The sequence below is a fragment of the Chiloscyllium punctatum genome, chromosome 3 (assembly GCF_047496795.1).
Source record: "Chiloscyllium punctatum isolate Juve2018m chromosome 3, sChiPun1.3, whole genome shotgun sequence".
Taxonomy (NCBI): domain Eukaryota; kingdom Metazoa; phylum Chordata; class Chondrichthyes; order Orectolobiformes; family Hemiscylliidae; genus Chiloscyllium; species Chiloscyllium punctatum.
In genome coordinates this window covers 4905432-4929716 of record NC_092741.1, presented here as the reverse complement: position 1 = coordinate 4929716, position 24285 = coordinate 4905432, and the positions used below count along the sequence as shown (strand labels likewise).

The window sequence follows — 24285 nt, the reverse complement described above, 5'->3', positions numbered from 1 at the left end:
AGCAGGTCAGGCAGCATCTGAGGAGGAGGAGAATCAATGTTTCAGGCAAAAGCCCTTCCTCAGGAATGAAGCTTGTGTGCTGGGAGGTTGAGAGATAAATGGGAGGGGTGTGGGGACAAAGGTAGCTGTGAATGTGATAGGTAGGTGAAGGTGGGGGAGAAGTGTTAATAGGTTGGAGAGGAGGGTGGAGCAGATAGATGGAAAAGATGATGGACAGGTCAAGAGGGCATTGCCGAGTTGGAGGCTTGGGACTGGGATAAGGTGGGTGGTGGGGATGAGGAAACTAGTGAAATCCACATTAATCCCTTGTGATTGCAGGGTCCCAAGGAGGAAGATGAGGTGTTCTTCCTCCCGGCGTTGGGTGGTAAGAGGTTGGTGATGGAGGTGAGGAGGAGGTTCTGTCCTTGTTGCGTTGGAAGGGGTGGGGTTCAAGGGCGGAGATGCGGGAAGCGGAGGAGACACGCTGGAGGGCATCGTCAACCACATTGGGGGGGGGGGGGGGGGGGGAAATTGCAGTCTTTGAAGAAAGAGGCCATCTGGGATTTTCTATGGTGGAATTCATCATCCTGGGAGCAGATGAGGTGGAGGAATTGGGAATACGGGATAGAGTTTTTACAGGAAGCAGGGTGGGAGGAGATGTAGCTCAGGTAGCATTCCCAGCTACCTTCCCCTCAGCCCCCAGGCCCACAAGCTTCATTCCTGAAGAATAGCTTCTGGTCGAAACGATTCTGCTGCTCCTCAGATGATGCCTGACCGGCTGTACTTTTCCAGCACCACTCTAATCTTCAGCATCCTCACTTTCTGCCTGTTTTTGCAGGAGACTACATCTCCCAGCATGCTGTGCGCACTGACAGCGCTCACAGAGGATGACGCCCCAGGGCGGGGGGGCGCCTGCGCAGTCGGCAATCCCGGTGCCCGTGGGTGCGGCGCATGCGCGGTTTGATGGCCGGGGAGGCGCAGGCGCAGTGGCGGCCCGGGTGCGGGTCACTGACGGTTGGGTTTTGAGCGGGGGCGCGAGGCCCGTTGTCATGGAGCCGCGGCTGAGTGAGCTGTTCGGGGGTTTCCCGGGCGCTGCAGCAGGGACTATGGCGGCCGGGGGAGCCGCCGCTCCGCTCTCCGCCACCAGGCGTTCCTCACGGCAGACCGCCACCTCCAACGGCCGCTCCCGGGGCCACGGCCACGGCCAAGGACAGGGCTCCAGCTCCAGCTCGGGCCGGGCTCCTGCTGCTGCTTCAGCCCCAGGCCTGGCGGCAGGGCCCTCACCCTCTGGACCTTCTCACAAAAACAACAAGATCCCGCCCGTGGCCCCGAAAGGTCCGCACAAGAAAACCCGCAGCCGGCCCCGGGGCCGCAATAACAACCCGCCCTTCCTACCGCCAGAGGTAAGACTGACATCGGGGACGGTCTGATCCCCCCCCCCCCCCCCGGGGGGAGGGGGAATGTTGTCTCGGTTTAAAGTGAACGCGGTGTCAGGAAGCGACAGGGTTTGTCACCCCCCCCCCCCCCCGGATCTTTCGTTCTCTCTCTCCCTCACAACCTGACTCTTTCCCCCCCCCCCCTTCTCCTCCCTTCCTCCCCACCTTCTCCCTCCCTTCCTCCCCTCCCTCCCCTCCCCCCCCCTTCCCTTCCCTCCCCTCCCCCCCCCTTCCCTTCCCTCCCTCCCCCCCCCCTTCCCTCCCCCCCCCTTCCCTCCCCCCCCCTTCCCTCCCCCCCGCCCTCCCTTCCCTCCCCCCCCCCTCCCTTCCCTCCCCCCCCCCCTTCCCTCCCCCCCCCTCCCTTCCCTCCCCCCCCCTTCCCTTCCCCCCCCCCCCTTCCCTTCCCCCCACCCCCCCCCTTCCCTTCCCTTCCCCCCCCCCCCTTCCCTCCCCCCCCCTCCCTTCCCTTCCCTCCCCCCCCCTCCCTTCCCTTCCCTCCCCCCCCCTCCCTTCCCTTCCCTCCCCCCCCCTCCCTTCCCTTCCCTCCCCCCCCCTCCCTTCCCTTCCCTCCCCCCCCCTCCCTTCCCTTCCCTCCCCCCCCCTCCCTTCCCTTCCCTCCCCCCCCCTCCCTTCCCTTCCCTCCCCCCCCCTCCCTTCCCTTCCCTCCCCCCCCCTCCCTTCCCTTCCCTCCCCCCCCTTCCCTTCCCTCCCCTCCCCCCCCCCACCCCACCCTTCCCTTCCCCCCCCCCCCACCCTTCCCTTCCCCCCCCCCACCCTTCCCTTCCCCCCCCCCCCACCCTTCCCTTCCCTTCCCTTCCCCCCCCCCCCCTTCCCTTCCCCCCCCCCCCCCTTCCCTTCCCCCCCCCCCCCCCTTCCCTTCCCCCCCCCCCCCCTTCCCTTCCCCCCCCCCCCCCCCTTCCCCCCCCCCCCTTCCCCCCCCCCCCTTCCCCCCCCCCCCTTCCCCCCCCCCCCTTCCCCCCCCCCCCTTCCCTTCCCTTCCCTTCCCTTCCCTTCCCTTCCCTTCCCTTCCCTTCCCAGGTACCACCTGGATGAAGGAGCGTCACTCTGAAAGCTAGTGTGCTTCCAATTAAACCTGTTGGACTATAACCTGGTGTTGTGATTTTTAACTTTCCTTGGAGGAGGCTGTGTAACCCCAGCACCTGCCATACCTCAAGGCCACCTGCATTCAAAATGCCAACACCTGGTTGGGTCTGATCGATCAGGGTAATCAAACCTGATCAATCCATTGGCACATCCTCAAGAGCTGAAAATGTGTTGCTGGAAAAGCGCAGCAGGTCAGGCAGCATCCAAGGAACAGGAGAATCGACGTTTCGGTCATCAGCCCTTCTTCAGGAATGAGGAAAGTGTGTCCAGCAGGCTAAGATAAAAGGTAGGGAGGAGGGACTTGGGGGAGGGGCGTTGGGAATGCGATAGGTGGAAGGAGGTCAAGGTGAGGGTGATAGTCTGGAGTGGGGTGGAACCCTCCCAAAAGGGCACGAAGGCTCAGAAGGATAAGAATCAATACAAAACCCCACTCAGCACGGTAACTCGAGAATAACCACTGGAAGATAAGACACCTCCATTTAATGGATTTAAATTCTTGGATCACTGGGGTATGTTTTGTGGTAAGCATAAGTTATACAAGAGAGGCGGTTTGCACCTTAATAGGTTGGGGACCAGCATTCTGGCAGGCAGGTTTGCTACTGCAACACAGCTGCGTTTAAACTAAGTAGCGGGGGGGGACGGGGACAAGCTGGATGTTTAAGAAGGAAATTGAAGGGAAAGTTAGAACAAGGGAAGTCAAGAAAGACAACTGTATCAATGAAGCAGAAAACTCGAAAAGGGATCATGCCGTAAGGTTGAGTGAAATAGGAGTTGATGGGAAGGGTGAGGGAAGTAACAAATTAAAAACACTATATATGAATCCACGAAGCATTAGAAATAAGATGGATGAGCTTGAGGCTCTTTTGGAAATTGGCAGATACGATATTGTGGGGATAACTGAGACGTGGCTTCAAGTGGACAGGGCCTGGGAAACGAATATTCAAGGCTACACGTGCTATCGTAAGGACAGACTGACGGGTAGAGGGGGTGGGGTGACCATGTTGGTAAGGGATGATATTCAGTTCCTTGCACGGGGGGACCTAGAATCAGGGGATGTAGAGTCAGTATGGAAAAAACTGAGAAATTCTAGGAATAAAAAGACCCTCTTGGGCGTTATCTACAGGCTCCCAAACAGTAGTCTGGATGTCGGATGTCAGTTGAATCAGGAGCTGAAATTGGCCTGTCGCAAAGATGTTACTACAGTTGTTATGGGGCTTTCAACATGCAGGTAGACTGGAAGAATCAGGATGGTATTGGACCTCAAGAAAGAGACTTTGTGGAGTGCCTCCGAGATGGATTCTTAGAACAGCTGGTTCTGGAGCCGACCAGGGCGAAGGCAATTCTGATCTGGTATTGTGCAACGAAGCAGAATTGGTCAGGGACCTCGAAGTGAAGGAGCCATTGGGAAGTAGTGACCATAATACAATAAGCTTCAATCTGCAATTTGAGAGGGAGAGGGTACAATCGGAAGTGACAATATTTCATTTGAATAAAGGGAACTATGGAGCTGTGAGGGAGGAGCTGGCCAAAGTTCAATGGTGCAATACCTTAGCAGGGATGACAGTGGAGGAACAATGGCAGATATTTCATCCAAAAAGGAAGGAAGATCCTAGGAGGAGGCATGGGTGGCCGTGGCTGACGAGGGAAGTAAAGAAACATATAAAGTTAAAAGAGAAAAAAGCCAAGACAAGTGGGAAAACGGAGGACTGGGAAGGTTTTAAAGAACAACAAAGGATTACTAAGAAGGAAATATGCAGAGAAAAAATGAGGTACGAAGGTAAACGGGCCAAAAATATAAAGGAGGATAGTAAAAGCTTTTTTAGGTGTGTGAAAGGCAAAAAAATGGTTAAGACTAAAATTGGGCCCTTGAAGACAGAAACAGGGGAAGCCCTTCTTCAGGAATTATGTCTGACACTTCGATTCTCCTGTACCTTGGATGCTGCCTGACCTGCTGCGCTTTTCCAGCAACGCATTTTTAGCTCTGATCTCCAGCATCTGCAGTCCTCACTTTCTCCTCCTAAGAGTTTACGGGGAAACAAAGAAATGGCAGAAGAATTGAATTGGTACTTCAGATCTGTGTTCACTGGGGAAGACACAAGGAATCTCCCTGAGGTAACAGTGGCTGAAGGACCTGAACTTACGGGAATTTATATTTGCCAGGAATTGGTGTTGGAGAGACTGTTGGGTCTGAAGGTTGATAAGTCCCCGAGGCCTGATGGTCTACATCCCAGGGTACTGAAGGAGGTGGCTCTAGAAATCGTGGATGCGTTGGTGATTATTTTCCAGAGTTTGATAGACTCTGGATCAGTTCCTGCAGATTGGAGGGTGGCTAAGTTGTACCACATTTCAAGAAAGGAGCAAGAGAGAAAGCAGGAAATTATAGACCAGTTAGTCTGACCACAGAGGTGGGAAAGATGCTGGAGTCTATTATAAAGGATGAAATTACAATACATCTGGATAGTAGTAACAGGATAGGTCAGAGTCAGCATGGATTTATGAAGGGGAAGTCATGTTTGACTAATCTTCAGGAATTTTTTGAGGATGTAACTCTGAAGATGGACGAGGGAGATCCAGTAGATGTAGTGTACCTGGGCTTTCAGAAAGCTTTTGATAAAGTCCCACATCGGAGGTTAGTGAGCAAAATTAGGGCGCATGGTATTGGGGGCAAAGTACTAACTTGGATTGAAAGTTGGTTGGCTGACAGGAGACAAAGAGTAGTGATAAACGACTCCATTTCAGAATGGCAGGCAGTGACCAGTGGGGTACCGCAGGGATCAGTACTGGGACCACAGCTTTTTACAATATATATTCATGATATAGAAGATATTATTAGTAATAACATTAGCAAATTTGCTGATGATACTAAGCTGGATGGCAGGGTGAAATATTAGGAGATTACAGGGTGACCTGGACAAGTTAAGTGAGTGGTCAGATGCATGGCACATGCAGTTTAATGTGGATAAATGTATGGTTATCCACTTTGGTGGCAAGAACAGGAAGGCAGATTAACTACCTAAATGGAATCAATTTAGGTAAAGGGGCAGTACAGAGAGATCTGGGTGTTCATGTACACCAGTCAATGAAGGTAAGCATGCAGGTACAGCAGGTAGTGAAGAAGGCTAATAGCATGCTGGCCTTCATAACGAGAGGGATTGAGTATAGAAGCAAAGAGGTTCTTCTGCAACTGTACAGGGCCCTGGTGAGACCACACCTGGGGTATTGTATGCAGTTCTGGTCTCCAAATGTGGGGAGACATTCTGGCTATTGAGGGAGTGTGCGTAGGTTCACGAGGTCAATTCCTGGAATGGTGGGACTACCTTACGCTGATAGACTGGAGCGACTGGGCTTGTATGCCCTTGAGTTTAGAAGACTGAGAGGGGAACTGATTGAGACATATAAGATTATTAAAGGATTGGACACTCTGGAGGCAGCTTAAAAATACAGGGTAGATCATTTAGGACAGAGCTGAGGAGAAACTTCTTCACCCAGAGAGTGGTGGCTGTGTGGAATGCTCTGCCCCAGAGGGCAGTGGAGGCCCAGTCTCTGGATTCATTTAAGAAAGAATTGGATAGAACTCTCAAGGATAGTGGAATCAAGGGTTATGGAGATAAGGCAGGAACAGGATACTGATTGATTGAGGATGATCAGCCATGATCATATTGAATGGTGGTGCAGGCTTGAAGGGCAGAATGGCCTACTCCTGCACCTATTGTCTACCTCCAAGACCATTGGAGCGTGGCCAAGCTCTAGTGTGGAGGTTTACAATCATACAAAGTTAAGTTAAAGCACAAGATTGTTTGTAGTGTTTATTTTCTTGAGTTTGTAGTATACTTTATTGTTCTAATATTAATTGTGTTCAGTAAACGAATTTTATTGTCTATAAGAGTTGATTCAGTTGTTTTGCTGAATATAAGAATTTAAACATACTATGTGTCAGGTCCAATAGCAGTTATGAATGGAATCCGAAAAGTTCCTGCAGAGCAGCATGCCAAATGAAACGGCAAGATCTGAGCTTTTCTGTTGAACAAATGTTAATAGGAGATTAGTAGGATACTTAAGGAATGTGGAACATTTACCTTTATCAGTTGAGACATAAGTTATGACATTGGAGAGGCGATGTTGGATCTGTACAGGACTTTGAGCCCACAGCTGGAGTACTGTGCACAGTTCTGGTCTCTGCACAATAGGAATGATGTGATTACACTGGTCGGGACACAATGACGATTCACTAGGATGCTGCCTGGAATGGAGCTTGTCAGCGACGAGAGGCTGGATAAATTCAGGTTGTTTCCTTTCAACCAGAGAAGGTTGAGGGGTGACCTGACTGAGTTGTGCAAGACTGAGGAGTATGGACAAGTGGTAAGAAAGTGGTTGTTCCCCCTAGGTGGTGACTCATTAACAAGGGGGTATAATTTTACAGTGAGAGGCAAGAGCTTTAGAAGGGATTTGAGGAAAATGCTTTTTCACCCAGAAAGTGGTAGGGTCTCCGAGGGAAGTTGAGGTAGGAAACCTTTAAAAAGTATTTGGATGGCTTCTACTATGTCATAACATTCGAGACTAAGGGCATAGTGTGGGAAAGTGGGATCGGTGTAGGTGTAAGTCGTTCAGACCAAATGGGCCGAAGTGTCTCTTCGGTACTAAGAGTCTGTGACGTATCAGAAGCTTTTCTAGTTATCTTTGTTTTTTGCAAAAATCAGCCTATCACCAGTGCAGTTTGGGGTTGATAATAAATGTTGGCCTACCCAGCGAACCCACATCCTGGGAGCAAATTAAGAAACATATCTGTCTCTCACCATAGAGCGATTGGTCGGAGATGTTTAATCATTGGCTTATCTGGAATCCAGGTCTTAGTAAATATGAAGTAATCATATCTTTTCAATTTCAGGCTGAAGAGGGAAACATCGAATACAAGGTGAGCACAGCAACTTTGTCGTGTTTACTGTGAGTTTGTTTGAAGCATAAAGACCATAAGATAAGGAGCAAAATTAGACCATTCAGCCCATCAGGTATGCTCCGCCATTCTCTCTGTAACCCTTGATCTCCTTATTAATCAAGAACCTGTTTATTTGGCAAAATGAAAGAACTGTGGATGGTGGAAATCAGAAACACAAACAGATTTTTTTTAATGACTCTAAATTGCTGGGCAAGCTCAGCAGCGCTGACAGCATCAATAGAGAGAAATCAGAGTTCATGTTTTGGGTCCAGTAACACTTCAGTTCTGAAGGAGGATCACTGGATCTGAAACAATTATTCAGCTTTCTCTCCACAGATGCTGCAAGAACCTCTGTCTTAAAAACACTCAAATGACTTGGCTTCTGCAGCCCTCTGCAGAGGTAGACAAGCAGGAGGCTGGAAGAACGCAACAAGCCAGGCAGCATCAGGAGGTCGAGAAGACGACGTTTTGGGTGTAACCCTTCTTCAGGACTGGGGCCCCAATCTTCCAGCCTCCTGCTTGTCTATCTTGGCTTCCAGCAACTGCAGTTGTTTTTTTGTCTCCACACCCCTCTATGGCATTGAGGTCCACAGATTCACCACTCACAAGCTGAAGGAACTCCTCATCTCAGTTTGAAAGGGTTGTTTCCTTCGCTCTGAGGCTGTGCCCTCAGGCCTTAATCTGTGCAGTTGGTGGACAGAAGATATCTCCATGTCCACTCTGTCCAGCCCTCTCAGTACTCTGTAATCATCATCCCTCATCTTTCTCAACTCTAAGTACAAAGTAATGCTGTAGATGCTATAGAACAAAAACAGAGGTTGCTGGAAAATCTCAGCAGGTCTGGCAACATCTGAAGAAAAATCAGTTAATGTTTTGGGTCCAGTACCCTTCCTCAAACTTCTGCTCTTGTGTTCCAATCCTGTGGAAATGAACACTAGCTACCAACTGAACCTGCATATCAACTTTGAGAGACTCCTAAACTGAGATTTCCGAAGCTTTTCCCCATTTAGAAAATAGGCTACACTTTTTTTTTATTCCTACCACAGTACACAAGACTCTCACTTTCCAACATTGTATTCCATCTGTCACTTCTTTGCCCAGGTTCCTAGCCTATCCCAAGTGCTTCTGGAGCCTCCCCACTTCCTCAATATTACTGACTCCTCACCTAGCTTTGTGTCATCTGAAAACTTAGCATCAGGTCACCAGTTCCCATGTGCAGATTGTAAATGTATAATGTGAATAGTTGTGGTCCCAATACTGACCCCACGGAATTCCATTAGTCACCAGCTGCCATCCTGAAAAAGACCTTACTATGCCTACTCTCTACCTTCTGCCAGTCAGCCAATCCTCTATCCAAAGCAGTACCTTGCTGCTAACACCATGGGCTCTTAAGTTTATTTTGCAGCCTTGTGGCACCTTGTCAAAGGCATTCTGGAAATCCAAACCGATCACCCCCACTAGCTCTCCCTTGTCTAACTTGCTCGAACAGATTTGTTGGTTGTGACCTCCCCTTGATAAAGGCACACTGCCTCGGTCTTATTTTACTCTGCACTCCCCAATACTCTGTAATCACATCCTTAATAATGAACACTCCAATCTTCCCAACGCCCAAGGTCAGACCAACTGACCAACAGTTTCTTGTCTTCTGCCTTTCCCTCTCTTTAAAAGGGGCAACACATTAACCATTTTCCAGTTCTCTGGGACCCTCCTGACTCCAGATACCTTAAAAAAAAACTCATGCAATCTTTTACGTAACTAGCTCGCTTGCCCTCGTATTTTTTTAATTTATCCTTTGCTGGTTTTGTAAGCTTCCCGCTCAGCTTCCCTGCAATCTATGCATTCTCTTTTGCTTTGACATTGTCCCTGACTTCCCTTGTCGGCCATGGTTGCTTCCTCACCCCATTAGTAGGTTTCTTCTTGGGATGCACTTCTGCTCTTCCTCCTGAAATACCTCCTGAAACCCCTGCCATTGCTGCCCCATTGTCTTCCCTGCTAGACTCCCCTTCCAATTAACTCTGGTCAACGTTCCCTCTTGCCTTTGTAGTTCCCTTGACCCTGTGGTAAACCTGTTACAGCTGATTCCAGCTTCTCCCTCTCAATTCTATTCCATGAGGTCTATTTCCCTTTCTAAAGGAAAGTTAATGCAGATCTGAAACAAATAAAATCTGAAATTGCTGGAGAAACTTGGCAAGTCTGGCAGCTTCTGTAGAGAGAGAGAGAAAAAGAGACAGTGAGCTTTTTGAGCCTAGTGAAAATCTGAGTGTCTCAATGGTTAGCATGTGATTTTCGAGAGCAGCCGTGAAGTAGCTGTTGTGGGCAGAGGCTGAGCTTGGGAAAGCTGACTGTTATCTGGACGAAGGTAACTGCTGGTTTCTGCTCTGAAAGACCCCTGAAATAACCAACAGCAAATTCAGGTTATCTGGACTGTTGGTGGAGTTATTGGGTTGAATGTTGACCTTCAGATTGAGGTGAGCTGCTCTGACGTGTGGGTATGTATTAGGGAAAGGGTTATCATTGTACAGGCTGGCGAAGAGGGTGTGAACCTGTTTACATAGTTGGGAACTGTGCTGATGGGTTTTAGATCATGTCTGTTTCGGCTGATATCGGTTAGCCTGCAATACATTAGTCTAGTTGTTTTGTCTGAATATGCTGAACAGAGCAGGAGAGTTCCTGATGTTGCTGAACTGTTGATACTGTTACTGCCAGGTATCTCACTGTATCGGTGTTGTCAGTTTCTTCTCTTTTGTTCCAGCTGAAGTTGGTGAATCCTTCCCAGTATCGCTTTGAGCACTTGGTCACCCAGATGAAGTGGCGATTGCAGGAGGGTCGGGGAGAAGCTGTCTATCAGATCGGGGTTGAGGACAATGGTCTCCTGGTTGGCCTGTCTGAGGAAGAGCTGCGAGCCTCTCTGAAAACTCTCCGCAGAATGGCTGAAAAGTAAGTGGTGTCTCAATCGTAATGGGGTGAATGAGAGCGAAAACAACTCAGGCTCAGTTCCTGTTCGGGATCCTGTGCACGCCTGGGAACCACTGGCAATGTTTTATCTTTTCGCTTTCTTTACCACTTTCTCTGCCGCTTCTTTGCTTCAACCCACCCCCCGCCATCTTCAATGTTTGAACCCATTCTCAATCTTGTGCACATCCTCTTGCAGTCTCCTCATAACATAGCCTGCCACCCAGTTCTGTCTGTTTTCAGTTCTCTGTGGAAGTGATGTGTGTTGGATTGTTGGTTGCTGTAGTCCACCTTGTATCTAAGTTGCTGCTTGTTGTGTGCAGGGTTGGAGCAGATATCACAATCCTCCGAGAGCGTAATGTGGAATATGACATGGACTCCCCGAGGCGGATAGCTGAGGTTTTGATCCGGAAAGTTCCTGATGATCAGCAGGTACGCCCCTGAGCTGACAGACCACCACTCCTCTCCCATTCCCCCCCCCCCAAAATCCTCCTCGGTACTTTGCAGCCCTACCGACAAACAGCAGCTAAAGCTTACATGTGGCGCTACTGCTGCAGACATCCAGCTAGGCGGCAGTGTCTTGCCAACAGTCTGGAGAGATCAATGCTCACTTGGTGGGGTGATGAGAATTAGGAGCATGAAGAGGCTATTCAGCCCCTCAAGCTTACTCCTCCACTCTTCGAGGTTGTGGCCTGAACTTCATTTCCTGCCCCACCAGATGACACTTCTCATCGAAGTCAGCCACCCAGCATTCACTGCTCTACAGGCCTAAATCAATGGTTTAACACCCCCCCAGGAAGTTACTGTCAAATTCACTGCCATCACTCCCCAGCTCTCCCCAGTTCCAGACTTTCCCATAAAGGGGAACATAATTAGCCACACTGTCAACCCCCTTGCTCCACATTTCCCTAGAATCGAGTGCGCCTTTTTTTTCTAAAATTGAATGAATAAGTGATGAGTGACTGTCCTATCACCCTCTCTCTGTGAAAGTCCTACATTCAGGCTGTTTGTGCTGGGATCACATACTGGAAAGTATGTTCAAAACGCAGACTAGCCTCACAGCTGTTAACTGAGAGAGCTGTACCCTCATCATTCCAGAGGTCAGGAGGGCTCTGAGTCAACATCAACCAGCAAAGGGCTCGGCTACTCCAGGGGCATTGCAGATACAGAATCAGAGAGAAGCAGCAGGACTGTCTCCCAGGATGGGACACGGCTCAGTGTCACCTTCAGGCTGGGAATATTTGCAAGGGCATTGATCAGCAAAAAAAACCCAAGATTTAAAATGCTGTAGTGTTGTCTGTAATTTGGAGTATTAAAAAATAATTTTGTGCAGCAATGTCCTCTGTGACTGAAGTTTGAGTAAGGAGATATTTGAAAGGATATCCCTGCTTTATGAGCATCTCTACTTGAGGTGACTGTAATGTTCACTCTTGGATTCCATTGCAGTTTCTTGACCTGCGGGTAGCAGTTCTGGGCAATGTGGACTCAGGGAAGTCAACCCTGCTAGGTGTGCTGACACAAGGCGAGCTGGATAATGGCCGTGGGCGAGCACGCCTGAACCTATTCAGACATCTGCATGAGATCCAGTCTGGCCGAACATCCAGCATCAGCTTCGAGATCCTGGGATTCAACAGCAAGGGCGAGGTAGGCCTGGGACTCAGCCTGTGTTATACTGAGCTGCTGGGGCTCACTGAGGAAGCAGCAGGCCTCGAGCAGTGTTTCGGATCTTCTCTTTTACTTTGTGAAAGTTTCTAGGCCTGGTGTGATTGCAGTACAGCTGTGCGCATGGACTGCAATGGTTCAGGAAGATAGCTCCCCCTCCACTGCCAAGAAAATTGGAGATGACAGTGAAATGTCAGCTACATTAACCATGAACGTTCACTCACCTGGTGCTCACAGTGTGATGTACATGACAGAGCCTGACCCCCTTCCCCAGGCTAAGTGAGCACTAAAGAGTATTCCCGGGTGTTTCTGACTGCCTTCTCTTCCCTTTGGGGTTTGGGCGAAGTCAGCATTTACCCATTCCTAGTTGCCCTTGAACTGAGTGTTGTCACTTGGGTTTGGAGTGCATGTAGGCCAGACTGACTATGGAAGATTTCCTTCCCTGAAGAATATTCCCAATGATCAATGAGCGTTATATTTGGGTCGCCATTACTGAGAGCAATGTGGGAAGCGTGCAGCTGCCCATCCATTCCTCCCTCCCTGAGAGAGTAACGCTGGATGGCCTGAGATGGAACTGTCTCTGAGCTGCTGTCGGTGCTGTTGATCTTTGAACTCTTAATATTGAATGGCACTGGCACTGTGCTCCCTGGAGAATGATTAGTGGTTTGCTGTTTAAGATCCACTCATGACCAGGTACTGGATCACACTGGGTCCTGTCAGCTCACCACTCATTACATTGTCAGTATATGTTCTCAGGAGTCATGTTTCTATATTGTGCTGCTTGTGTCTCACTGTAGGTGGTGAATTACAGTGATTCCCGGACAGCAGAGGTCATCTGTGAAAGTGCCTCGAAAATGATCACCTTTATTGACCTGGCAGGGCACCACAAGTACCTAAAAACCACCATCTTCGGCCTCACAAGCTACTGCCCTGACTTTGCCATGCTTGTTGTCAGTGCCAACACTGGCATAGGTATGTTCTCTGGGGAGATGGCATGATAATAGGACGCTTGGAATGGGTGTGTGGTACAGGGCCACTGAATAAGATCAGTCGGTGCTCCTGATCACTCTCCATTGAGCTCTGTTATCAGGTGACTATTCTTGAATGTTGGAGAGAAGGCTCAGACTAAATGATGTGGGGAAAGTTGGCAAGGGATGAATCCTGAGTGGGAACCAGTAGTTCAGGGCAACTGTGCTGAGGTCTGGATTAGTGGTGCTGGAAGAGCACAGCAGTTCAGGCAGCATCCAACGAGCAGCGAAATCAACGTTTCCTGATGAAGGGCTTTTGCCCGAAACGTTGATTTCGCTGCTCGTCGGATGCTGCCTGAACTGCTGTGCTCTTCCAGCACCACTAATCCAGTATTTGATTTTCAGCATCTGCAGTCATTGTTTTTACCCTGTGCTGAGGTCTGTCAGTCTGACCGTTCAAACTGATGCTGGAATTCTTTGCTGCGAGCAAACTCCTCACGTGGAAAATGGTTCATTACTGAACTGTAGAGTTGTGTTCGTGGAGTCCCAAATCCAATGCAACAGCCCCTTCTCCTCCTCTCTATCCCTATTGCTCACTCTTCATCTCACACATTCTCTCTCCTCCCTAAAAGAAAGAGAAATGACTTCCTGTCCATTCAGGAACAGACCTAGAGGGTTAGGTCAATTTGTGTGGCCAACTGTTCTCCGTACAGCCCTGCCAGAATGTTCCTGCCAGGCTCGTTCCTGGGCTGGTAACACTGTTCAGTCAGGAGACTGGATCTGCATTCTTGGGTTTTGAAGAATGACTGGTGATCTCATTGAAACTTAAAGCAGGGCTCGACAGGGTAGACAGGCAGGGTAGGTAGGGGATTGAAACAAGGGGGTTCAGGGTAAGGGGCATAATCGTTTAAGCGGAATTTCTTCCCTCAGAGGGTGGTGAACCTGTAAATGCACTGTTCCAGAGGCAGCAGAGACCAAGTTACTGAGTATGTTTAATACAAAGAGCAATAGCTTTCTGCATGTTAAAAATGTGGAGGGAGACAGGGTGGGGCCGGAGAATGGTGCTGAAGTGGAAGTTCAAGTTGAAACAGGTTTGAGCACAATGGCCTATTCCTGTTCCTGTGTCACATTCTGTCCCATTTGCCAGTATTGGCCAGCTGGTGCCCTGGAGAACTGGGCTCTGGTCAGTCTGGTTTGAGTACTCACAGGGGCTCAGTGCTTTGACATGGTGCAACTCATTGAAGCTGGGTGACTGCTGAGGTATTTCCTCTTGTGTTCCCAGTTTCTGGAACTTCATTGATGGATCAGGGACCCTCGCTGGCTCACTCTGATCTGGTCACATGCTGCTGTTTTAACACCACTGACTCTTTGACCCTCACTGTTGTCTTATGTCTGCAGCTGGCACTACACGTGAGCACCTGGGCTTGGCTATGGCTCTCAAAGTGCCCTTCTTCATTGTTATCAGTAAGGTCGACTTGTGCACAAAGGCTACCATTGATCGCACCGTCAAACAGTTGGAACTGGTCCTGAAGCAGCCAGGATGTAACAAAGTTCCCCTGCTCGTGTCAAGCAGTGATGATGCAGTAACTGCCGCTCAGCAGTTTGCACAGTCTCCCAGGTAAGGACTGGTTCGGAAATGCACCAGGGTTCTCAGTCAGCAAAGTACACATCAGCTTCACCATCACCAGCTTCGCTCGGGCTCTTGCCTCTGCTCTCTACCGCGCTCTCCCCTCTCAGTTCTTGCTTTGGTCCAGTAACGTGAGCTTTCATTTGTTTATCTTTTCTAACGGCATGGGGATCACTGGTAAGTCTCGCATTCATTCCTGATCACCTCTTGAACAGTGTGTCTCACTTAGCCATTTCAGGGGGTAGTTAAGCAGGTGGGTTTTTCAAACAATCAATGGTAGTCATCATGCTCACCAAGATTGAGACCAGGTTTTACAAACATACCGAGGAAGGACAGCAATCAGCTACCCAGTCCCTGCTCCACCATTCAGAGTTAGACAGGTGTTCGAGGTGACAGTGGGAGAGCACTTTGGTGATAGTGACCACAACACCATACAGTTTAAATTTGTTACTGAAAAGGAAGAAGATGGTGTGCAAGATACAGCAAAATCTGACCAAAGTAGACTGGGAACAGTGACCTCTGTGTAAATCTATAGCAAAACAAGTGGGGAAACTAGTGGAGAAAATTCTGAATTAAAGCCAATCTCCACTTGGAGAGGCAAAGTTTTCTCAGGGATAGTCAGCAGAGCTTTGTCAGAGGGAGGGCATGCCTAACAAATTGGATTGAATTTTTCAAGGAGGTGAACCAACTGTGTAGATGAGGATCGTGCAGTTGATCTGGATTTCAGCGCGGCCTTTGATAAGGTCCTACAGGGGAAACTGATACAGAAGGTAAAAGCTGATGGTGTTCAGGGTATCTTGGCATATTGCCTCTGGAATTAGCTTAGAGACAGGAGACAGAGGGTGGTGGAAGAAGACTGTTTGTGTGCCTGGAGCCCGTGTGCAGTGGTGGCCCACAGGGATCCATGCTGGGTCCCTGACTGTTAGTGATATTCATAAACAATACGGATAAGAATGTAGGGGAGACAATAATAGGAGATGACATGAGGATTGGCCGGGTGGTTGACAATGAGGAAGACTGTCTTAGGTTACAGGAAGATATGAATCAATTGGGCAAATTAGTGGCACATGGAGTTTAACCCTGATCACTGAGAGGTGATGCACTTTGGAAAAAGGAACAAGCCAAGGGAATACTCCGTGTGTAGCAGCACAAGAGCAAGCTGAGAGGAACAGAGGGGTTTTGGGGTGTCTGCCCACAGGCCCCTGAAGGTGGGGGACAGGTTAATAGGGGAGTTTAGAAGGAATATGGGACACTTGCATTTATCAGTCGTTGCAGAGACTGTGAGAGCAGAGAGGTGATGGACAGGCCTCAGATTAGGGCCACAGCTGGAGGACTGGGGGCAGTTCTGGTCCCCACTCTATAGGGAGGATGGGATTACACTGGAGGGGGTGCAGAGGGAGATCCACCAGGACACTCTCTGGGATGGAGTATCTCAGTGATGGAGAGAGGCTGGAGAAGCTCAGGCTGGTTTCTTTAGAGCAGAGAAGGCTGAGGGGGGATTGATCGAGGTGTGTAAGATAATGAGGGGCATGGACAAGGTGGGGAGAGAGCAGCTGTTCCCCTTAGTCGAAGGGGAATAATTTTAAGTGAGGTTGGGAGGGGTGAAAGGGATTTTGAGGGAAATGATTTTCACCCAGAAGGTGGTGGGGGTCTGGAATGCACGACCTGGGAGGGGAGTTGAGCCAGGAAACCTCATAGCCTTTGAATGGTGCTTGGCTGAGCATTTGAAGAAAGAGGAAGGCAGCTTCCTAATTTCCATATTAAATGGGGAACCTCTTAGTTTTAAACTATGTCCCTCATTTCAGTTCCGTTCACGAGGGAAAACATCCTTTCCATATCCACCCTGTCACGTCTCCCGCAGGGACATGTGTTTAATAAGATCATCTTGTTCTTCTAGGCTCCCGTTGATAAAGGCCCAACTCCTTCAACCTTTTTTCGATAAATGTTTTTCATTCAGTGACTTGGGTGTCGCTGGCTGGTCCCAGCATTTATCGCCCATCCTTTAGTTGCCCTTGGGAAGGTGGTGGTGAGTTGTCTTCTTGAACCATTGAAATCCATATGCTGTGGGTTAACCCGCAATGCTCTTAAGGGAATTGCACAATTTTCCCCCAGGAAGGGACACTGAAGGAGCAGTGATATATTTCCATATCAGAATGGTGAGTGGCTTGGAGGGGAACTTACTGGGGTAGTGTTCCTATATATCTGCAGCTCTTGTCCTTTTAGGAGGAAGTGGTCATGGGTTTGGAATATGCTGTCTAAGAATCTTCAGTGAATTTCTGTAGTGCATCTTGTAGATAGTACGCAGTGCTGCTACTGAGCATCAGTGATAGAGGGAGTGGATACTTATGGATGTGGTGTCGATCAAGCAGTCCCCTTTGCTCCACACTCGGTCAAATGCAGCCTTGATATCAAGGGCTGTCCCTCTCCCCTCCCCTCTGGAATCCAGCTCTTTTGTCCATGTTTGACCCAAGGCTGGAATGAGGCCAGGAGCTGGGTGACCCTGGGGGAACCCAAACTGGGCGTCACTGAGCAGGTTATTGCTGAGCAGGTGCTGCTTGATAGCTCTGTTACTGACCCCTTCCATCACTTTACTGAGGATCAAGGGGAGACTGGGGTGGTAATTGGCCAGGTTGGATCTGTCCTGCTTTTTATGTACAGGACATACCTGGGCAATGGCATCAACCTGACGATGTGGAACAGTGTTCCACTATAGCTGCATCACTGGTGTTTGCTGTCTGAGAGGCTGTGGTGCCGTGAGTAATGCCATTGAATAGAAGTGCAGAGGTCTAAGGTCACTAGTTCAAATCCCAGCACGGCTGGTGGAATTGAGGTTTAATGTTGGGTTACATATTTGAGGTGATCATCTCTTATTTTAAAAAAACTCCAGACCCACTCCCTGTGAACTGCCTTCTGAAATGACTAAGTGAGCCATTCAGTTTAAGAGCACTTTGGGTAGGCCAGCTGCTGCCGGCATTGTGTGTATTGCCCGTGTCCCAGCAAAGAATCAAGGAGGAAACAATAGTCATGTAGTTATTTAACACTCTGAGCTCGGACATCAGCATCTTTCTCCCCATCATTGACCCAGTTGTTGTCCTTGGCTTCCTGCTGCTTTGCTACTCTCTCCACAGACGCTGCAGAGATTTTCCACCACTGCCTATCTAACCTGAATGGATGTATTTTACTTCTCTGTTAATCTCTTTTTTTTTGTTCTGTTTAGCATCACTCCAATCTTTACCCTGTCGAGTGTGAGTGGCATCAACCTGGACATGCTGAAAGTATTTCTCAATGTGCTGCCGCCATTAACCAACAGTAAGCAACAGGAGGAGCTCATGCAGCAACTGACTGAGTTTCAGGTAAATGGATCTGCGAGGGAGATTACCTGACTCTGTATTCCAGGGATTAGAAACAACCTGCATTTACAACAACAGCCTGTCGTTATACTGTTGTAATGCAGGAAACAGACATTTTACATCCAGCTGTCTCAAATGGCGTTTAATCATTATTTCATTAAGGAATGTCGGTTGAGGGATAGTTATTGACCAGGGTACTGGACACCTTCAAATAATACCTGGGGATTCTTTAAAATAAAATGGATGTACATGTGCCCCTTAGTGCTGACCCTCCATCAGTTCAGCACCCTCTCAACACTGACACTCGGACGGTGCGGCACTCCATCGGCGCTGACGCTCAGACAGTGTGGCGCTCCCTCGGCGCTGATGCTTGGACGGTGCTCCCAAAGTTGATCTCCCTCTGCTTTGTCTTGTCAAACACTGTAGTTTGTTGGTATGGAAGGGAATGGGCTGGAAACATTTCAGATAGTGTTAGCCAGTTGTGAAGCAATGTTCCTCGTGAAGTTTATGATCTCTTGTTCCTATATCTCCTCCAGGTTGATGAAATCTACTCTGTCCCTGATGTGGGGACAGTTGTTGGTGGGACCTTGTACAGGTAAGTATGTCTCAACTGTTTCCAACCGTCCCTTCTGGGCCCATTGCTGGAGTTTGTGGAAGAACAGGATGCTTAGGCTGTCTACAGCTGGGACTACATGGTTGAAGATAGAACTCACTGAAAATGGTGTTTGTAGAAGTTGTCTAATTTTCAAAGAGCCACTGGAGCTGGATGAACTGTGGATCATCTGGGAGGCTGAGGGGGAAATTGAGAGGATGTACAGGGAGGTGGTCACTCCTCAGACACAGGATAAGGACAGCTGGGTTACTGTCAGGGGGAGGAAAGGGAACCAACAGATAAGGCAGGGATCCCCTGTGGCCATTCCCCTTAGCAATAAGTGTACCGTTTTTGATATTGCTGGTGGGGACTACCAGGGGAAAGCCATACTTGGTTTCTAGCATTGAGCCTGGCGCTGTGGCTCAGAAGGGAAGGGGGGAGAATAGAAAAGCTAGTGGTAGGGGACTCCATAGTTAGATGGATTGACAGGAGATTTTGTGGTCAGGAATGGGACTCCTGGAAGGTATGTCACCTCCCTGGTGCCAGGGTCTGGGATGTTGCCGATAAGTTTGACGAGATTCTGAAGGGGGAGGGGGAGCAGCCAGAACTCAGGGTACATATTGGCACCAATGACATAGTGGCGAAAGGGATTGAAGATCTGAAAAGTGGCTAAAGAGAGCTAGGTTGGAAGCTGAAGAGTCGGACGAGTAGAGTATCATTCTCAGGTTTGCCACGAGATAGTGAGGTGTGGAACTGGCAGCGAGTGCAGCTTAACATGTGGCTGCGAGACTGGTGCAGGAGGGAGGGCTTCAGATACCTAGACCATTGGGATACCTTCTGGGGAAGGTGGGACTTGTACATGATGGACGGGTTGCACCTGAACGGTGGGGTGTGGGGGGGGGGGCATAAATGTCCTGAGTGGGAGATTTGTTTGTGTGGTTCGGGAGGGTTTAAACTAGTTTGTCAGGGGGATGGCAACCAGAGCTACATATGACAGGGGGTGGTTGTAGATGGGGCAGTGACAGGATGTAGTGAATCTATTGGGAAGGTTTTTCATGTGATGAAACAAAGGGATCAGTTAAAGTGTGTCTGCTTAGCGCAAGGAGTGTCAGAAATAAGAGTGATGAACTCCGAGCGTGGATCAGTACTTGGGGCTATGTTGTTGTGGCCATAACGGAGACATGGGTTTTACAGAGGCAGGAATGGTTGCTAAATGTTCCAGGGTATAGAACGTTTAAAAAGAACAGGGAAGGTGGAAAAAGGGGAGGGGGTGTAGCATTGTTAATCAGAGAGTGAGTCACAGCTACAGAAATGAAGGTTGTTGAAGGTTTATCTACTGAGTCAGTGGAGGTTAGGAACAGCAAGGACACAGCCACCTCATTGGGGGTTTTCTACAGACCCCCCTAATAGCAGTAGGGAGATTGAAGATCTCATAGGCTGGCAGATTTTGGAAAAATGCAGATGTAGCAGGGTTGTTGTTATGGGTGATTTCAACTTTCCCAGTATCGACAGGAGCCTCCTTAGAGCTGATGGTTTGGATGGAGCCGTTTTTGTCAGCTGTGTTCAGGAGGGTTTCCTTACTCAGTATGTGGACAGGCCGATGAGGGGAGAGGCCATTTTGGATTTGGTGCTCGGCAACGAGCCAGGACAGGTGTCAGATCTCGCAGTGGGACAACACTTTGGTGACAGTGACCACAACTGCCTCACATTTACCATAGCCTTGGAGAGGGAAAGGAGCGGTTACCAAGGGAAGATATTTAATTGGGGAAAAGGAAATTACGATGCTAATAGATAGGAGTTGGGAAGTACAGTTTGAGAGCAACTGTCCACAGAAAGGGCACAACAGACATGTGGAAACTGTTTAAGGAGCAGTTGTTGCGAGTGATGCATAAATATCCACAGGCAAGAAGGGGTAAGATTAAGGAGTCTTGGGCGACAAGAACAGAGGAACTTCTCATCAAAAGGAAGAAGGCAGCTTACGTAAGGTGGAGGAAGGAAGGATCTAGCACAGCTTTAGACGATTACAGGCTTACTAGAAAGGAGTTTAAAAATGGACTGAGGAGAGTCAGGAGGGGACACGAAAAAGGCTTGGCGGGAAGGATTAGGGAGAACCCAAAGGTATTTTACTCGTATGTGAGGAGTAAGAGAATGATCAGGGAGAAGGTAGGGCCGATCGGGGTAGTGTAGGGCACTTGGGTGTGGAGTCTGTGCAGATAGGGGAAGCCCTAAATGCTTCTCTTTTTACTTTGGTTTTCACGAAGGAAAGGGACCTTGTTGTGAATGAGAACTTTGAGGAGCTGGGAAACAGCCTTGACCAGATCGAGATTGAGGAAGTTGATGTGCTGGAAATTTTGGAAAACATTAAGGTTGATAAGTCCCCAGAGCCAAACCAGATTTATCCTAGGCTGCTCCAGGAAGCAGGAAAGGAGGTTGCTAAGCCGCTGGCGAAGATCTTTGCTTCCTCACTCTCCACAGGAGTTGTATTGGAGGATTGGAAGGAGTAATAGGGAAATCCCTGGCAATTACAGACCAGTCAGTCTTACGTCTGTGGTCAGCAAAGTTTTGGAAAGAATTCTGAGGGATAGGATTGATGACTATTTGGAAAAGCTTAGAGTGATTAAAGGCAGTCAGCATGACTTTGTGAGGGGCAGGTCATGCCTCACAAATCTTATTGAGTTCTTTGAGGGGTTGACGAGGCAGGTTGGGGAAGGACGGGCAGTGGATGTGGTGTATATAGACTTCAGCAAGGTATTTGATAAGGTTCCCCATAATAGGCTCATTCATAAAGTCAGGAAGTAAAGGATACAGGGAGATTTGGCTCTGGATTCAGAATTGGTTGGCCGACAGAAGGCAGAGTGTGGTTGTAGTTGGAAAGTATTCTGCCTGGGTCCTGCAGGGCTCTGTTCTTGGGCCTCTGCTCTTTGTAGTTTTTATGAATGACTTGGATGAGGAGGTTGAGGGATGGGTTAGTAAATTTGCAGATGACACAAAGGTTGGAGGTGCCGTCGATAGTATAGAGGGCTACTGCAGGCTGCAGTGTGACATAGACAGGATGCAGAGCTGGGCTGAGAAATGGCAGATGGAGTTCAACCTGGATAAATGCAAAATGATGCATTTTGGAAGGTTGAACTCAAATGCTGTATATAGGATTAAAGACAGGATTGTTGGCAGTGTGGTGGGACAGTAGGATCTTGGTGTTCGAGTGCATTGATCTCTCAAAGTTGCCACCCAAGTGGATAGGGTTGTTAAGAAAGCATGTTGTGGCTTTCATTAACAGGGGGATTGAGTTTAAGAGCCGCGAGGTTTCAGCACAGTGAGGCTCGGGGAGTGAAAGAGGCAAGGTTTGAGAGTATCTGGCTCAGACCGGGCTGGTAATGGCCTGACTTCAAAAGATTGGGGCATGGGAGATTGCTTTCGTCATTGTATTCTCCTTGTTAAATGGATTAAATTGTTTACAGAGATACGATTTCTTCTGGTTGTGGGGGTGAGGAGTTTGAACAAGTGGGCAGCAGTTTAATGTTGAAGCTGGGTTTTTCGGGGGTGGGGGGTGGGCAGCTGGTGTCAGAAGAACACCCTCACACAGGGATGGGAATCTGGACCCTCCCTCCCCGAGCTTTGGTGGTTGGTGAGAGATCGGAGCTTTGAAAGCCAAGTTGCATGCTCTCGGATCCCTCAATGGGTGGGTAAGGAGTTAGTTGAGATCATCCCTCGCCCCTCACCCTGGTTGTTTTGACTGACAGCTCCTCAAGACTATGGTTTTATCTCTCTCCGTCTCTCTCACACCTAGTGGCATTTGCAGAGAAGGGGAGCAGCTGGTTGTGGGCCCCACAGACAACGGCAAGTTCCTGCCTCTGAAAGTGTGCAGTATCCAGCGAAACCGTTCTGCTTGTCGAGTGCTGAGAGCAGGACAGGCTGCTACTCTGGCCCTGGGCAACTTCGACAGAGCCCTTCTGCGTAAGGTGGGTATCCAGTTCAGCATTGGCCTGGCCTACTCTCTGTTCCTCAGGCAGTCTAGGGGCTCTGGCACCTCTACGCTCCTCATTGTAAAGTTAGGCCCATTACCTTGACAAGCAGAGTGCAGTTTGGAAAGTTAGAATACAGGTGGTGGAGGGGCATGAAAGGCCACATCTTCCTCCAGGAAGTAGCTGGTTGCACGGACTTAATAACTCCATCGATTCAGGCTGTTCTAGAGAGCACTGCCTGCCCAGTGGAGTCACTGTCCTGGAGAATGGATCAATTGTCCTCTGCACACGCTGCTGGAAGTACAGGTGCTGGGGTTAATAGTGATGGAGAACACGATCAGTTTGGGTCAAAACTCTTGGATTTTAATTAACTCTGTCTCTGACCCAGGGCATGGTAATGGTGAGTCTCGAGATGCACCCAACTGTCAGCTCACTGTTTGAATCCGAGATTGTACTGCTTTTCCACGCAAAGACGTTCCGTAAGGGATTCCAGGTGACGGTGCACGTTGGTAATGTACGGCAGACTGCCATTGTGGAGCTGATCCATGGCAAGGTAAGTGATACTTGCAGCCACCATGCATTAGCAAGATTCTCCATTTGGCTCCTACTGTCAGCTTCTATCCCAACCCTCCCCCTCCCCCCCCACCCCCCTTCCAAAATCTCCTCTCACTGGAGTCTGACTGGAGTTGCTTGTTTCAGGAGGATTTGAGAACAGGGGAGAAAGCCGTTGTCCGTTTCCGTTTTATTAAACATCCGGAGTACCTGAAAGTGGGAGCCAAGCTGCTCTTCCGGGAAGGAGTGACAAAAGGGATTGGTCACGTGACGAAGGTTCTAGATGAACTGAAGTGCTGAGTGCCTGTGTACTGGAGAACATGGTTCCCTGGGATCATCTCACAAGGCAACGTCAGTGAACCCAAGACTGACTTCCAGCAGCAATAGCTGGTCCCATTCAAACACAACGTTACCTGTGTCACTGACTCCGCTTCAAGGCAACCCCAGTATCTCCAACCCGATTAAAGATCAAAGCACCCTCTACCGTGTCCCCTTGCTGGAAGAATTCTTGTCCCTGCTCTCTCGGTCCAACATTCTCTCACTCTGTATCTCGTACCCATCTGCTGATTTATCACTTTATGCTGCCAGGCAAAGCAGACTATCAAATCATACCTGGAAGCTTTATAATATGCTCCCATCTGCTTCCTCCAGAGCTTTAGGCTGGACTATTGCATTGTGGAATCTGTTCAATGAGAGTTTTTCACAGCCTCTAATTCAGCATCAATTGGCAAAGCTAGACTCCTCAAAGTGGCATTCTGCCAAAGTAACACACTCTGGTAACAGCAGAGTCCTCAATAGCACAGAGGGACCTTTACTTTGACTGTAACCCTGTGCTATTCCTGGCCTCAGTTTTTGATGGGGACAGTGTCGAGGGAGCTTTACTCTGAATCTAACCCTGTGCTGGAACAGTCTTTTGTGGTTGGATGTTGAGGGTGGGATCACCAACAGGAGGGTCTCTGAGAACAAAAGTTTGCCTTGCAGCCAGTGCTGTGCAGTCGGTTTCTGGTCTGCAGCTGGGGGCATGACTTCATTTTACTGAGTCCAGTCAGTGCCTTCTAATGGTAGCTGTTAGTTTTCATGTGTGATATAGGACAGTTCATGTATATTGTTTCTGTATATAACAGATGTACAGAGAAATTTGTTTTAAATAAAAGTTTAATTCACTGTT

General features: G+C 49.0%; 1 protein-coding gene across 1 annotated transcript; it reads left to right on the top strand.

The window, feature by feature from the left end:
- The first annotated feature begins 938 nt into the window (after window positions 1–938).
- Window positions 939–24285, top strand: gtpbp2b (GTP binding protein 2b). Its single transcript, XM_072550088.1, has 12 exons — window positions 939–1382; window positions 7405–7431; window positions 10205–10389; window positions 10728–10836; window positions 11851–12048; window positions 12864–13038; window positions 14433–14652; window positions 17879–18014; window positions 18548–18606; window positions 22391–22562; window positions 22954–23118; window positions 23265–24285. Exons 1-12 carry the CDS (start codon window positions 1029–1031, stop codon window positions 23415–23417), a joined length of 1953 nt encoding a protein of 650 aa, XP_072406189.1. The 5' UTR covers window positions 939–1028; the 3' UTR covers window positions 23418–24285.

Bases quoted from the DNA above. Each gene is read 5' to 3' on its own strand.
- gtpbp2b (XM_072550088.1), top strand. From the start codon at position 1,029: ATGGAGCCGCGGCTGAGTGAGCTGTTCGGGGGTTTCCCGGGCGCTGCA. The intron at 1,383-7,404 runs GTAAGACTGACA...TTTCAATTTCAG, and splicing joins CGCCCTTCCTACCGCCAGAG to GCTGAAGAGGGAAACATCGA. The intron at 10,837-11,850 runs GTACGCCCCTGA...ATTCCATTGCAG, and splicing joins AAGTTCCTGATGATCAGCAG to TTTCTTGACCTGCGGGTAGC.